Genomic DNA, 16966 nt, shown 5'->3' with positions numbered 1-16966 from the left:
AGAACTAGACGCCCACGGGAGATGAGCATGTCTGGTGTTACTTTTTGCGTATTAATTAAGTACTTTTTCTTTTATTTCTTTTTTTGTTTGATTTATTCTTTCAAAATTTTCATACATTAAAATTCCTATTCTTCTTTTGTCACCGTAAATCTTATATGATTAAATAAAATATGTATATTAAAAGAAGTAACAATGTATGATGTAGCATATAGTCAATGGTTTCAACTGATCCCGACATTTTCAAAATGGATAATAGATATCGATGCAAGAAAAATATTTTTTTTTAAATTTTAATTTTTAACTTATAATTCAAAAATGTAACGGGTGAGCAATTGTAAGAACTAAATGTTGAACATGTAAAACCTATATCCTGGATCTACCCCTTCTTAATAGTGCACCCATCTTGTCAAAATCCTGGATCCGCCTCTGGTCGGTGATATGTGTATATGTATCTTACGAAACTTTTGCATCATTTCATGTGTTCAATTTTCTAATACATGTCCGATCAAATGGTGCGCCATAAATATACATTACTGTTTCTTGGTTCACTATAGTTAAGTTTTACTTAGAAATTTTTATCCAAAATTTCACGCTCGAGCGTGATTAATTAGGGCCTTGAGATTATCAGAATTTGTAATGTTATTATTATAATGAGATAAATCAGTAGAAGAAGCAATATAGTAAAAATTAGAGTTGAAATATAAATTGACAAGACATGTCATCACGTTCATCTTAATACAATATTTTCATATAGATTTTTAACTCACAACAATTTCAATAAAATTTGATATGAAACCTATATTGTTGTCAGTAGTGTTGCCTTCAAGATCATGAGGAATTAGTATGCAACACAAAAAAGGTGGATTTGGAGAAGAAAGCTAAGAAGGGAAAAGAAAAAAAGCACGTCAAGGAACAAGGACAAAAAAAAAAGTATAAATACAAATAAGAATAAGAATAAGGAGAAAGAAGCATCTTTTCAACAAGAATATCCATAATGTTGGAAAATACTATAGATATGGATGTCCATGCTGAGCCCTGTTAAATTTATTGTGTAGTAGTCAATTTTCTCACTATTTTACAATAGTGATTCTTCACGTTTCATGTTTATATAAAGGTTTTGTAATAAATGGGTAAAAGTATACAATTGAAGAAGAAAAACTTCTTATTTCTATCTTTCTTTCTTGTTTACGTTATAGTAAATCACTTTTATTTTATAACACGTTATCAACACGAATCTCTAATCATTTTCAAGTAGATTTGAATTTTTATTTCAGAAAATAAAATTTCTAGTATTCAATTGGATACAAGATGAGTAATAAAGATATATGCATTTTGGATAGTGCTAAAACTCACACAATACTAAGAGAAAAGAAATATTTTCTTATTTGATTATGAAAAAGGCTCATGCAAGTATTAGTGTGGTTGAATCACATGCCATAGTAAACAAGAAGTTTACTCGTTCTAATGATTTTATCATTTGGCATGACCGATTTGGCCATTCTGGTCCTAATATAATGCGCAAAATAATTGAGAATTCACATGGGCACAAATTGAAGAATTATAAGATTCTTCAATCCAAAGAATTCTCTTGTGCCGCTTGTTCTCAAGGAAAATTGATTATTAAACCATCAACAACTAAGGTTGGGATTGAATCCCCTACATTCTGGAACGTATACGGGGTGATATATGTGGGCTCATATACCCTCCATGTGGATCACTCAAGTATTATATGGTTTTGATAGATGCATCTACAAGATGGCCACATGTGTGCTTGTTATCAACTCGCAACATGACATTTGCAGAATTGTTGACTCAAATAATAAGGTTAAGAGCATATTTTCCAGATTATGCAATTAATACAATTCATCTTGATAATGCTAGTAAATGTACATTCCAAGTCTTTAACGACTATTGTATATCAACTGGATAAAAATTGAGCATCTGGTTGCTCATGTTCATACTCAGAATGATCTAGTTGAATCAATGATTAAATGTCTCCAATTGATTGCTAAACCAATATTTATGAGAACAAAATTTTCTATGTTAGTATGGGGTCGTGCTATTTTACATGCAACAGTACTTGTACGGATAATGCCCGCAAGTTATCATAAAGTCCCTCTATTACAATTGGCGTTCGGTCAAGAGTCAAATATTTTTTATTTTAAAATTATTGGTTGTGCGGTATATGTTCCAATTGCTCCACCACAACGCTAGGGAGAGAAAATAAACAATTGAAAAAAGAGATAGATTAGAATGCATTATCACTATCTGATTTAGATCCTCGAATAAATCAATATGAATAAGAGGTTTAGAAAATAATTTATTTGCAAAGTATTGTAAATCAATTACCAAATGTATTCACTGACCTACTAAGAGTGACTAAGTCACATATTGTAGCTACTAATGCTCCAAGTCGACTTGATGTCCTAATAAAACAGTCAACTAATGCAAATGAGTCTAAGCCATGCTTGAACGTGGTAGACCAATTAATTCTAAAGATAAAAATCCTCAAAGAAGGAAAGGAGCAAATGATCAAGGTGATCATAATACAGAGGTAATGGATCAAGAAGAGCTCCGAGACATAACAAATAATAAGACTTCAGGAGAGGTGCAAGTACCTGAAAATGTATCTCTACAGGATGTTGAAATCAAAATGTTGAAATCCTGCAACAAGATGAGGATCTCGAACCAAAATCTATGGATGAATACAGACTAAGAAATGACTGGCCAAATTGGAAAGAAGCTATCGAGGCAGAATTAACTTCACTTGAAAAAGTAAAGTCTTCGGACATATAGTTTGAACACCTGAAAGTATAAATCCAGTAGGGTACAAATGGATTTTTATGCGAAAACGAAATGACAAAAAAATAGTCGTTAGATATAAAGCGCGACTTGTGGCACAAGGGGTTTCGCAAAGACCTGACATTGATTATATGGAGACATATTCTCCTGTGGTGGACGCTATCACCTTCAGGTATCTCATAAATGTAGCAGTGCATGAAAAACTTTATATGCGTCTAATAAATTTATCATAACCTATTTGTATGGATCATTAGAGACAACAAAATTTTCATAACCTAAGCATATAAAAGTTTTCGTGAACTTATTCAATAAAGTTTCAGAAATCCTTATATGAATCAAAACAATCAGGGCGTATGTTGTACAATTGCCTAAGTGAATACCTATTAAAAGATGGGTACAAGAATGATCCAATTTGTCATTGTGTCGTTATAAAAAGGTTTGAATCTTATAATCGCTATGTATGTTGATGATTTAAATATTATTGGAACTCAAGGGGAGCTTCCAAAAGCATTAGATTGTTTGAAAAAAGAATTTGAAATGAAAGATCTTGGAAAGACAAGATTTTGTCTTGGTATACAAATTGAGTATATAAAAGATGAAATATTTGTCCATCAATCAACAGACACTGAAAAGATCTTAAAGCGATTCTATATGGATAAAGCACATCATTGAGTACCCCGATGGTTGTAAGATCACTTGATATAAAGAAAGATCCATTCCTACCTCACGAAAATGATGACGAGCTTCTTGGTGCCGAAATATCATATCTTAGTGCAATTGGAGCATTAATGTAAATTCTCGACCAAATATAGCTTTCTCAATAAACTTGTTAGCAAGATTTAGTTCTTCTCCAACACAAAGACACTGGAATGATATTAAACATATATTCAGATACCTCCTAGGGACCATTGATATAAGTTTATTTTATTCAAATGAATCCAAGTCATTATTGATTGGTTATGCAGATCCAAGATAATTGTTTGATCCTCGTAAAGGTCAATCTCAGACATGCTATTTATTTACATGTGGAGGTACAACTATATCATGGCATTCAACAAAACAAACTATGGTTTCCACTTCGACAAATAATGCAGAGATAATATGCATTCACGAAGCGAGCCGAGAATGCGTTTGGTTGAGATCGATAACTCAACACATACAGGAAACATATCGTCTTTCTTCGAAAGGGAATACTCCAACAATATTGTATGCATAGCTCAACTAAAAGGAGGATACATCAAAGGAGATAGAACAAAATACTTTTCACCGAAATTCTTTTTTATTCATGATCTTCAAAAGAATGGTGAAATAGATGTTCCACAAGTTCGTTCAAATGATAATTTGGCGGATCTGTTCACTAAGGCATTACCAACCTCAACATTTGAAAAGCTGATATACAAGATTGGAATGTGTCGTCTTCGAGACATTATGTGATATTTTTATCGGGGGAGTGTCCCACCGCATAAACAAGGTTTTGTCCCACCGCATTTTCCTACTAAGGTTTTTAACGAGGCAACAAGCAATGCGTATAACAAATAACAACGTGCTTTTTTCCTTTCACTTGAAATTTTTATTTTTAACATGGACATACAAGGGGGAGTGTTAATACATATGGTTGCCCATGCTGAGCCCTATTACATTTAATATATAGTAGTCATTCCTCTCACTATTTTACAATAGTGATTCTTCACTTTTCATACTTATATAAAGGCTTTGTAAAATGGGTAAAAGCACACAATAGAAATGGAAGAAGAAAAAAATTTCATTCTCTCTCTATTTCTTGTTCAAGTAATAGAACTAATTACTTTTATTTTATAACACATGACATATTGTTGCACATATTGAGCCCCAACAGGACAGTCAAACTTCTTAGTCCAAAATAACCTCCAACAACTTGATACCGATACCAACCAAAAGTTTCTTTCCCTAAACCAGTTACTTACATGGGAAGATTGACACTGATTAAAGAAAAAAGTGTAATTCTTCATGGCGAATCTAGTATGTAATATATTGGCTAACGTATTCCGTGTTTACGCATAGTCAGGAAAGGTTCGCATCTCGAGTGATATGACGTAGACAACCTACTTACCTAAAATATATATCCCATTCTAAACATGTAGGAATCTGATCCAGGTTCATTTGCAAGTTCCATTTTGCATCAGAAGTTCTCCCTAAAGCATCTCCTAATTTGTGTGTAATTTTTCTCATAACTCCGGCCATAGCTTGTTAATGTTCTTCCAAATAGTTGTCTTGTCATTTTTGTGCTCCAATAACCTTCCATGCCATATTTGCACATAACAACTTCCTTCCACAGAGATTCTTTTTTAATCAAACATTCAAAATCATATTTGCCTAGACGCTGTATTTATATTAGAAAATCCATTAAATATGTATAAATATTTATAGCAGACCTAGTAACTAAAACTGAGTTATGGGTTAGGAGAAAAGAGAGGTTCCATGTATCACTCTCTGTTGGCAGCCATTGTTGCATTAGGAAATGTTGTCAAACTGAATATGTCTGAATCTTTAAAGAAGTGGGAGTTTGACCCAACCACTTGTCATGCTAGATGAGTAATTTCCAAAACCATCTCCTAATAAGTGAGTAATTCTTTTTCCAGTTAATATGAAGGTTTGAAATGGCCTAGAAAATGACAAGGATCAGCCTTGAATGTTTCATTTGATGAGTCACATAGTACTTCCTTTGGAATATTTAGTGCTTTCTTTGGAAGGTGCAGTAATAACATCGCTGAGGCCAAAGTAATCATGCTTTATATGCTCAAACTTTCAAAAATATTGCCAAGTGCAGTGTCGGATCCTCCACATATAATGCATTTTTTTATGATCCAACACAAGTGCGACAACATTTTTGAGAAATCCTCCCATCGTATTTGCAAGTCATGCAAAAAGCAAGCTCATAAAGAAACAAGTGCATAATCTTCAGCTTACCAAGATCCGAGAAATTATCATAAACACAAACTATGTCCAAACATGGTCATTGCCAGCTAAACCCCCAAACAAACAGAGGTGCATCATCCAAAATAGCTTAAGTAGCAGGTACCCTAAAGCCAAAAGATGTCATGGGGATTTCAACATGGTCCCAGACAAAAGACCAAAACACGGCAGAGTAATATCACCTAAATTGTTCGACTACCACTTGGAGTTTTAAACCGAAACTATTCACAAACAACCAAACATCCATTAACCACAGATGTTAAAAGCAAGCAGGAGGCTAGTACAAAGCCTCAACAAAAGAACATGGAACTGGAAACTTTTTCCTCGAGCTTTGGGAGCTGGGGAACGGTAACTGGACCAGCATTTGTAACTCCCCCGCGGCTTGAGGACGTCTCTGATGTATCTTCAAACTTCATCCACTGTCCCATCTGAGTGGCAGCCAGATGAGCGTAACAGATGGGAGCAACTGCAAGTTGACAAAGAATGAGCGCAAAAAGAAGACGTGCAACAAAAACAAAGGGAGAAGTGTCTACTATTCTTTAACACGATGAAGTTCCTGATTCGGAAAGCAAATTTGACACTACTGTTTTCCGCCAGGAGAAATGACACTTACCAACAGATATTGCACCTTTGGTAGCTGCAAGGATGATGCAAAAAAGTTGTTATATATAGCAACATTAGACAATTGATTCTTGATTAAAACTAACAGATGCTGTGAATACAACTCGGAGATACTTAATGCAGTACTTACACATAAGATAGATTATGAACAAGCTCTTGAAGATCATCAGGCGAGAAACCAATTTCATCATACAAGACATGGTAGTGTGTAGGACGAGTGGTACCCTACAAAATTACCATGGTCCAAATAAGAATCATTAGATACCACCGGACCAGATCTTATTTGGGATTGAAGCACAGTGGACTGATTGAATGTAAATGATTCACCATCATTCAGCAGATACGCCAACTAGTTAAGCTTTTTGAAAAATAATTGAACACATATTTGTTCCAAGCATGTCAATTGAGACACGAATATTCAAAAGAAAAAATGCAGAATTCTATAGATAAGGCGATCTGCCAAACAAATAGGCAAACGAATTGCTAAAGATATGCCAATGACACCAAAGTGTGGAGAAATCGATATTGATTTAACCCCCCCCCCCCCCAAAAAAAGGAAACACACACACACATGGAAATAAAAAAAATTACAGTGACGATGCAAATAATGCAATACAGCTGATCCAAAAGTTACTCACCAAAATCTAGCATCTTCTTGAACTGACTGAGATCAGCCCAAACCATAAACAATTCAATGGTGATTATGTCATAGAGCATGGTTATCAGCTAGCATTAGATGTTGAAATATGACTGTCATTTCTTGTTTCTTTCTCCCTTTTTCCCTTTGATAGAAATAATCTAACGTTCCCTAAAATACTAGTTTACAAATTTGCAATTAGACAACTGGAAGTGGTCTGAAAAGCTGTCACTGGATTCAGGATATACAGTAAAACAACCTTTTGCATTAGATTTAACTATGCTGCTTCAGCCATCGTAATTAGCAATGAACTGAGCTCCAAAAACTCAATAATTTTTCAATTAAGGGGAGGACCAGTCAACACATTCAGTATTCATTTTAGAGGATAAACAATAATAGCTGAGAACCTAAGAAAATTCAAGTACGAAATACCAAAACTATTAGACTGAAAAGAAAGACAGAAAAGAAAACTAAGAGAACATAAGACTTACAATCATTCCAGCATGGGCGCACAAGTAGAAATCATAATTTCTTGGGTGACAAACTTTATTGTCGATAATCGTGCCTGCACAAAAGTGAATGTGTAAGCAACTTCATACAGTGCATTAGTTGCAATTATTATATAGTGACTTCGAGTTGTACCTGGAGGAACATTGTTAGGATCTCCAGGCTGGAAAAACTTGGTATGATGATTCTTCTGTGCAATTATCACAGTAAACTTGGGTGACCACTTCTCGTCGAGAAATTTACACGCCTATTAATCAACAAACGAAACAACTTTAGTACAACTATATCTCGTTTCCCCGAGTAGAGTTCACTATTCCTCAAAATAGCATTTACGAGACTAAACCTCAATGATCTGATCCAGTTCAATGTTCAGAACTTGATTAAATTGAGATTCACTGACACCATCCCTGAAAATTTTAAATAAGACCATAAATAAAACAAAAATTATAGAATCTACACATGTACAAAGGCAGAACACATGCAGTACCACAGCATGAAATGCAGATGAAGACTTCCATCAACGAAATGCCATATATAAGTTACTTTAATTGACGACAACCCGATTTCAACTAAGAATCAGCATTTATCAACTAACAGTCGGTCCACAACCTTACAAATGTTTTATGCGGTTTTCTTCAGATGAGGCTATAGCTAACACCTCAAGTACCTGTGGACTGTTACTGAAGAACTCCTCTATAAAAGCATTTAGCATTTAACACCTCAGGTCAGTGCCAATATTAGAGCATTTACACGACATTATAGCACACTTGTACAGCACACATTTAGCTGGAACTAAATAGAATAAATGCGAAAGGCAGCTGGATAGATCACCTGAATATAATAATATGCTCAGGCTTCCTTTTTCCAGAACTCACATAAAAGTCTAGCAAAGCTTCCCTGCAATTTTGTAGAATAATTATTTCTGGGAGATGCTACAACAGAGTAGATAATTCCAAACTGAGCACTGCTTTCATGTAGCTTGAACATTTAACCAAAATAAAATATCCGTTGATGCAGCATCCTACTTATTATGGTAGAGACCCAAAACAAAAAAACTGGTGAGCACAATAGAAGTGCAACAAGCTTAGCATTGCTCTCTCGTGTAGGTTTATGTAGCACCAATTAAAGCCCCAAGCACCCCCCCCCCCCAAAAAAAAAAGAGAAAGGTAAACCTGAAAAGGCAAACTCACCTCATTATCCCCTCATCCTCAGTGTCAGAAGCACGTTTAAACAAGTTGTCTATCATCTCCACTTTAGGAGACTGAGTGCGCACTGAAGCTCTGTAACGAGATATCGAAGGCCACTGCCTTGAGCTGACAACCTGGTCACGTTAAAGATGAAAATACAAAAAGAGAGAAGCCATTATAAATTTCAAGAGGGAAGAAAAATGCAACATGTTTCCCTCTATGCGCTTGTACACATTAGGTGACTGATTTTTTAAGTACCAACTCAAGGAAATAATCATAGACCCGGTTGGTTAAAAAGGAAATAAAAATATGATTCAATGAAAATTGACAGAGATCATACCGCAGCAATGGATGGCACATCAGATTGGCCAGGAGAACCATGTGACACATCCATCCCAAGAATTATGGTGGGAACCTTAGATACCATAGGGATTGCGGGAGCATGTTCAACAGTTAACATAGAATTCAAACCACCAAGCTGCCAAGAAGGAATAACTTGATTAGAGAAATATTTTGAGATTTCAAAGAAGCAAGGAAAGGTGGAAAAAAGAAGATGCTCAGGATGATAGCACATAACCAGATGCTCAGAACTCTCACCTTTGCATTTATCTTCAGAAGCACATTGGTGATATACTGGTCATTGACTCTCGTTGGAGCTATGCATTGGGTAACAATGCCGAATTCAGCCAAATTCTTCCGCTTCCATGGTCCTTCGAGTTCAATCAGTTCAATTATATCAGTCATCATCCAGCAGTTAAGAGTTCATTGTTAAGATAACAAGTAAATCTCACTAACCATAAATGTCACAGTTTTTCCTCTCAGGAAGCAAACAAAGCAGAAATTTCGGTGCCCCGGGAAGTTTTGACTGGACTTCTTCAAACATTTTTTCCACTCTGACAAGCGGGGGAGCCCTTCTGAATTGTGGAGACTCTTCAAAAACATCAAATGGATCTTCCACCATCTGAACACATTTTATAAAATAAGGAACAATGATCAGTCATTCATCTTTACACTCACTTTGCGAATTCGAGGGAACTTACAATTCCTTTCATTTTTCCACATTTTATAAGATCACTGATTAGCCCTTGTATGTTACAACGTGCAGAAAAGTTGACAACAGCCCAGCGCTCTATCTTTGTCGGATCAACCAGTCTCTGCCCATTCCACATAAAATATTAATAGGAAATTCAATGGACATCAAAACTAAAGAAATTATGAGGATAAATTAACCGATCCAGCAGGAAAAAACATTTCAAACGGAGTAATTCTATACCTTGTTATTGAAATTCCACCTGCCATTACGTGGAACAAAGTCATCACCACCTGTCTTCAACTGAAATGTATAAAGGGTAAGGTCAGACTGGATTTCCAAATTCACTAAATGATCTAATCAGCCAAGTGATTATAAATTAAATACCTTTGGGGGAGGAAGAACACGCCCTTCAACCTGGGTGAAGTTACTGCTGATTGAAATTCCACAGGCACGAAGCAGAGGCTCGGCATCATATTTGTTGATTTTGAGGGCCTGCACCAAAACAGGAATTAGTGTCTATCCACCGGAATACTCCGAGAGATTCCTTTAATTAAGAAAAACCTACATTGCTTAGGACTTGCATCCTCTCCTGAGGCTTTTGCCTAGATTTCTCCACTAATGAAGATCTCTGGAATGTGGACAGAGATTTTGTATACCTTTGCAATGACACCAAATTGCAGAGCTGAATCGAACAAAGAGAATCTGAGAATAATATATGCACAAAACACAAGTAATGACATAGGCCTTTAATTTTCACCAAAGGCTTTTTACCTCGATAGGGAAATAGGTGGGACGTTTGGGTTTCCCAACATTGATGCAAGGCAAATCCGCAGAATAGCGCAAGTCTATGTTTCGGTGATTGACAAAGTAATCATAAACAGTAATTTCATCACCTTCCCCATCTTTACCTTTCTGCTTCAGGGTAAACCTAAAATGTCAAATGAAGCTGAGTTTTACAACTTAACCATGCCAATGTTTAAATAACAAGAAATAACAAAAGGAAGAATGGCATACACTCTTGTTTAAATAACAAGAAATAACAAAGAAAGAAAGGCATACGTTTGCTCCCTACAGGATCTCTCACTCAGTCCAGTAATCTTGTACTCTTGATTAGTTGGACTAGTCTTCACCCTCAAATTCTTGAGCATACGTTTTGCCTAATACATTGTGTAGACAATCCGAGCTTAGCTACAGTTTAAGTAACTAGATAAACAGATTACCATAAACAACAGTCTACCTTTGCCCAATCCAGCGTAAAGGGATCTTTTGCATTTTGATTTGCTATCAAAAAATCCACTACAGGCCCAGGCTGGATAATCATTGTGGTAGACACATCTATAATTGATGCAACAGTACAGCATTAAACTCATTTCGTTTGAGTAGAAGTATGAAACTTGAGTTATTAGAGTCATTACCGATGTTCAAAGACAAGCCACTCTGAGTGGTCCTAAAGCTAGAATGGAATCCTCGACAACCAAGAACACCACCGCCAACATCAACAAAGTTCTTCGGATCATTGTGGAAAAAGGACTGACGAACAAGCAGACAGCCCCTGATACAAGAACATCAACCAAACGAACTGAGAAAACAGACAGATGCAATCAACCCCTCTCGCAAAAAGAAATAAAGATAACTTACTGCTTAGCAGCATGCTGCCTTAAAATTATATCCAACACCCTCAAGGCTTCTTGAGAGTTCTCCGACTCTTGACCCCGCAAAGCATTTGCAATTGCCTGCATTGGAATTTTCGCAGCAAAGCTTATCTCCACCTTAAAAGATTTTGATTGGTAAGGACGTCGTAACCTTTTCCTGTCACTTTCATTGGGACCTTCATCTGCAGCAGCAGGGCTGCTATTGCCATTGTTCCTGAATGTAAAAAGTTGTGAACAACAGACAGTCAATAACCGCTATAAAAGGCACTGGAAACAAGTAAAGCTCAGCCATTTTGAAAACCAACCTATTTGATGTAACGTCTTCAAGAACAACGGTGAACTCCATTTTATTTCGAGGGAGTGCTCCAATGGTAAACAAGCTTTTTTCCCCATCATAAGCAAAATCCTTTCCAGCTAATTCTGTATCATATGTTTCATGCACTCTATCTAGGACCTTTCTGCCAACTCCCTTCCCATCTACTGGCCGCCCATCTTCATAAAATAGGGCAACCTGCAAAAGAACAGAGTTAACCAAAACAAATAATAAAAGACATAAAAATATATAGAAGAGAGACACATACACTGTAGTGAAAGAAGTGTCCATCCACATTGGTCACATTCACTTTAAAGTGATTAGTAAGAATTTGAATCTTTTGTCCCTTGTTTCCAAGGCCACGTCTGGCCATGGGAAGACGTGGAGCCGCCTTTTTCTTCACCGGCTCGGGTTCTGATTTTGCAGGAGTGAAATCAGGTGGAACAGGGGGAGGAGGTGGCAGACCCTCTGCTGCTCCGTTCTTATCTTCCTCAGCCATATCAGAGTCCTGTATGAAACATAGTTTCTGAATGTTAAAAAACATGAAATTGAAATGCAACTGGAAATACCATACAAAGATGTATTCTGGGGAGAAGGTGGAGTAGTGAGAAAAATCAGGAAAGAGAGTAAATTCAGACAACCCCCTACGAAAACCACCAGCCAATAGAACTGCTATGGATCCACCAAACCATAAGGCAAGATAAAAGACATGTCAAAATTCAGAAAGGTCTACCACTCTCCGTAAGAAGACCTTAAAGAGTGTAATAAGAGCTGAAAATGACAAATCTAGAATACACAGACATTTGGCTAATGTAGACAAGTGTTTGACTGCAAAAACATCTGATAAAGAACTAAAATAAAATGAAGAAATCACAGCAGCCACCAATAAGTGAAGCACGGCAACTATCATTCACAAAAAGAATTGTTATTAAGAAGCACATTGCAAAATATAAGGTGAAAGTAAAAATTCTTTTTCACCCAAAGAAAAGGTAAGAGGAATCACTAAGACCATACAAAGCACTCCATTACCATATTTGGAAAGAACAAAGAAACAACAGCAGCATAGTTCATTTCTTTACTCCATTCTATTTCAGCCTGAGGTTTTTAACCTAATAAACAAGAAGACCAAAATCTCGAAGGGAGAGACCAAAGCACAGCTTACTGTAAAATAACTAGGCAATAACATTAATGACACAGTCTATACAGAGAAGAGATTTCTGAGTAGAAAATGCAGAAATTGACAAATCAAATAGCACAAGTACTACTCAGAAAATGTCAAACTCCACAAATGAATCCATATTACACACATGCAAACCAAGAAAATCACAAAAAGAAAGAAAAACAAGCCAAACAGATCTCACTAACTCCAAAAAAAACTGAAATTTTTCATTTGAAATACTACAAATAACAAAAAGTAAACCAACCCCAGAAACTACTCAACCACTGTAGCACAAACATTGCTCAACAAAAAGTCCAACCTCCATAAATCAAGAAATAACACACACATGCAAGCCAAGTAACCACAAAAAATAGGGAGAGAAGAAAACCCTGACATTTCCCACTTAAAACCAACTTTTGTTTTTACTTTTTTCTTTCTTTCTTAAGTTTCTGCGCCTTTGAAAAAACCCATATTTAAGCATTTAAGGAGAAATACAAAAATCACAGAGAGCTTTCATCAGAAACGCTATAAAGAACAAAAATCAGACAACCCTAGAAAGTATTAAACCACAATACCACAGAGCATTGGTCAAAACACCATAAATCTTGAAACCTACTTTCTTTCCGTTTCTTTTGTTCTTTGACTTCTTCAGTTTCTGGGGTTTAAGTTTTTAACAAAAGAAAAACCAAATTTGAGCGAAAACGGTAGATAACAAACAAAAATGGACCAACCCCAGAAAATATTGAGTCAAAATCACTCAGAACAATATTTTGTTTTTTATTTTATTTTTGACTTCAGTTTTAACTTCTTGAAAAAACAGTATTTCAGTATAAATATAAAAATCCAGAAAATTTTCTACCCCATAACTCAAGCCATAACACACACATGCAAGCCAAGAAATTCCAAAAGGAAAAAAGAACAGACTAAGAAAATCTAAAATATACTTTTTATTTTTAATTTTTAATTTTTCTGTTCTTTGACTTTCACAATTTCCAGGTTTTACCAAAAGAAACAGAAGAAAAACACAAAAATAAACAAAACCCAGAAAATATTCAACCAAAAATAACTCAAAGTAAAGCAGCACTTCAAAAAGCATCAAACATTTTCCATAGGGATTTTTTTCAACAGAAACAGTTAAAAAACAAAAAATAACCAACCCCAGAAAATATTAAAACAAAATCAGTAAAAATACAACAGATTTGACTGATTCAAAAGCAGAAAAAACAAAAAGCTTAAAAAATTCCATAATATTTTTTACAAAAGGAAAACCATTTTTTAGGCACAAATAAACAAACCCCAGAAAATTACAAAAACCCAAATCACTCAAACTAACTCAGCATTGACAGATTCAACAGCAAAAAAGAAAAAACTGATTCAACAGCAAAAAAAGAAAAAAAATACATCAAGAAAAGATCAAATTTTCGCCATAAGGAGTATACCTTAGGCGCCCAAAACGGAGGAACCAAGAATCGAACTCAGAAACCCTAAAATACTAGAGAGTGAATTTTGTAGAGAGACTGGACTGAGAAAAGTGTATATTTAGTATAGGGTTGGGTACAACAGTTACGAGTGTCCCTAAAATACTGCCCTTTACACCTTTTGCCCTTTTTTATCTAAGCAGCACTTCAAAAAGCATCAAACATTTTCCATAGGGATTTTTTTCAACAGAAACAGTTAAAAAACAAAAAATAACCAACCCCAGAAAATATTAAAACAAAATCAGTAAAAATACAACAGATTTGACTGATTCAAAAGCAGAAAAAACAAAAAGCTTAAAAAATTCCATAATATTTTTTACAAAAGGAAAACCATTTTTTAGGCACAAATAAACAAACCCCAGAAAATTACAAAAACCCAAATCACTCAAACTAACTCAGCATTGACAGATTCAACAGCAAAAAAGAAAAAACTGATTCAACAGCAAAAAAAGAAAAAAAATACATCAAGAAAAGATCAAATTTTCGCCATAAGGAGTATACCTTAGGCGCCCAAAACGGAGGAACCAAGAATCGAACTCAGAAACCCTAAAATACTAGAGAGTGAATTTTGTAGAGAGACTGGACTGAGAAAAGTGTATATTTAGTATAGGGTTGGGTACAACAGTTACGAGTGTCCCTAAAATACTGCCCTTTACACCTTTTGCCCTTTTTTATCTAAGCAGCACTTCAAAAAGCATCAAACATTTTCCATAGGGATTTTTTTCAACAGAAACAGTTAAAAAACAAAAAATAACCAACCCCAGAAAATATTAAAACAAAATCAGTAAAAATACAACAGATTTGACTGATTCAAAAGCAGAAAAAACAAAAAGCTTAAAAAATTCCATAATATTTTTTACAAAAGGAAAACCATTTTTTAGGCACAAATAAACAAACCCCAGAAAATTACAAAAACCCAAATCACTCAAACTAACTCAGCATTGACAGATTCAACAGCAAAAAAGAAAAAACTGATTCAACAGCAAAAAAAGAAAAAAAATACATCAAGAAAAGATCAAATTTTCGCCATAAGGAGTATACCTTAGGCGCCCAAAACGGAGGAACCAAGAATCGAACTCAGAAACCCTAAAATACTAGAGAGTGAATTTTGTAGAGAGACTGGACTGAGAAAAGTGTATATTTAGTATAGGGTTGGGTACAACAGTTACGAGTGTCCCTAAAATACTGCCCTTTACACCTTTTGCCCTTTTTTATCTAAGCAGCACTTCAAAAAGCATCAAACATTTTCCATAGGGATTTTTTTCAACAGAAACAGTTAAAAAACAAAAAATAACCAACCCCAGAAAATATTAAAACAATTAGTAATTGATATTTAGAATTAATTGTTATCATTGATTAAAATTAATCAATTGTGAGAACAAGATACATAATGAATGTAAATGTAGATAAATTAAATCCTAATAAAAGATAAATTTGAGTACTCGATTTAATTGTAATGCTCGTAAAAATGAATTTCTTAAAGATCTCGTAAAATTTCTGAACCTCCTATCATTAATTCTGCATAATTTTCAAACTCGTACTCATAATTAATTTACACATTCAAACTATTTTCTTTGAATACGGATTGATATTCTTACCCCTTTTGATAGCATTTCCTGCGCTTGATGGTGGATCTTTTCATTTGGAAACGGGGATAAGCGATATAACAATTCAAAACCAAGAATACTTCATTTGATATGATTATTAAAGAAAACATGCTCACGTCTAAAAGCGATTATGCTATTGAGAAAGAAAACGATTAACGAAAAAGTTTAAGACTTAAACAAGCGTTACCGAAGCTAGATTTTCATAGTGAGGTGCTTCGATTTAGCGAAGCACTGTAGTAGCGTTGAAACCCTATGTGCCTAAGAAAATGAGAATGGGTTTAATAAAAATTTATCAAAATGTTTTAACTTGAAATTTATCTCATATACATAAACGGTGTAATTAAATTTATGTAATCGATTAATTTTGTTACCTGCTATAACATTTTACCTTTTTCAGGTTACTAACATCACTCATATGTATTAAGACATTTAATTAATTGCCTCTTAAGTAATTTGAGTATAATTGACTTATTGATTTCATAAAGGACTTAACTTACATAGATGGATTATTTAGAAATAATTTATATTATCAGATCAGATCATTAAGAATAATAACATGTAATTATCCATAAAAATTGTAATTCATGACCTTAAAATAGTCCATTTTAATAAATTAAATTATACTAATATTCTTGTATTCGTCAAACATGTTTTGGCATTGTTTATCTTGAGCCGAATGTCTATTCGAAATAATTTTTCTATCTTGTGTATAGACCTGCCAGACCTTACTTATATGATTATACTGGATATATTATTATTGTATTCTAATATTATACTTAAAAAAATTCATGTTAATAGTGCCAGAATTCGTTATATCGTTTAAAAATTGACTTTATGAATAAAGTTTTAATGGTGAAAATATTTCTATATAATTTTAAAGTATAGAGGATGAAATTTTGTATGTGATGCCTTAACTATTTTTTTTACTCTATATTCTAATGTATATGAGCATTATATCATTTGGGGGTTAACTATTTTGTTATATTTAACGATGACTTTTTCAGATACTTTTTTTAAA

At 34.5% G+C, this 16966-nt stretch overlaps 1 protein-coding gene across 2 annotated transcripts; it reads right to left on the bottom strand.

Moving 5' to 3' along the window:
• Positions 1-6443: 6443 nt before the first annotated feature.
• Positions 6444-14980, bottom strand: LOC107830831 (protein argonaute 4-like). Of its 2 annotated transcripts, none has more exons than XM_075245139.1 (21): positions 14303-14980; positions 11973-12212; positions 11697-11902; positions 11378-11605; positions 11155-11291; positions 10977-11074; positions 10799-10896; positions 10511-10667; positions 10305-10421; positions 10124-10231; positions 9980-10039; positions 9747-9860; positions 9502-9667; positions 9304-9416; positions 9047-9184; positions 8710-8840; positions 8351-8416; positions 7863-7926; positions 7655-7766; positions 7504-7577; positions 6444-6600 (listed from the first exon to the last, which is right to left on the bottom strand). In XM_075245139.1, exons 2-21 carry the CDS (start codon positions 12201-12203, stop codon positions 6502-6504), a joined length of 2517 nt encoding a protein of 838 aa, XP_075101240.1. In that variant the 5' UTR covers positions 12204-12212; positions 14303-14980; the 3' UTR covers positions 6444-6501. The 2 variants fall into 2 exon arrangements, with proteins under 2 accessions (XP_075101240.1, XP_075101241.1); XM_075245140.1 differs by lacking the exon at positions 14303-14980 and adding an exon at positions 13480-13608.
• Between the last annotated feature and the right edge of the window lie 1986 nt (positions 14981-16966).

The sequence above is a fragment of the Nicotiana tabacum genome, chromosome 22, assembly GCF_000715075.1.
Source record: "Nicotiana tabacum cultivar K326 chromosome 22, ASM71507v2, whole genome shotgun sequence".
Lineage (NCBI taxonomy): Eukaryota > Viridiplantae > Streptophyta > Magnoliopsida > Solanales > Solanaceae > Nicotiana > Nicotiana tabacum.
This window is presented reverse-complemented; position numbering and strand designations above follow the sequence as displayed.

Bases quoted from the DNA above. Each gene is read 5' to 3' on its own strand.
- LOC107830831 (XM_075245139.1), bottom strand. From the start codon at position 12,203: ATGGCTGAGGAAGATAAGAACGGAGCAGCAGAGGGTCTGCCACCTCCT. The intron at 7,927-8,350 runs GTGATCTATCCA...TAAAATTTTCAG, and splicing joins GAGCATATTATTATATTCAG to GGATGGTGTCAGTGAATCTC. The intron at 7,767-7,862 runs GTTTAGTCTCGT...GTTGATTAATAG, and splicing joins AACTGGATCAGATCATTGAG to GCGTGTAAATTTCTCGACGA.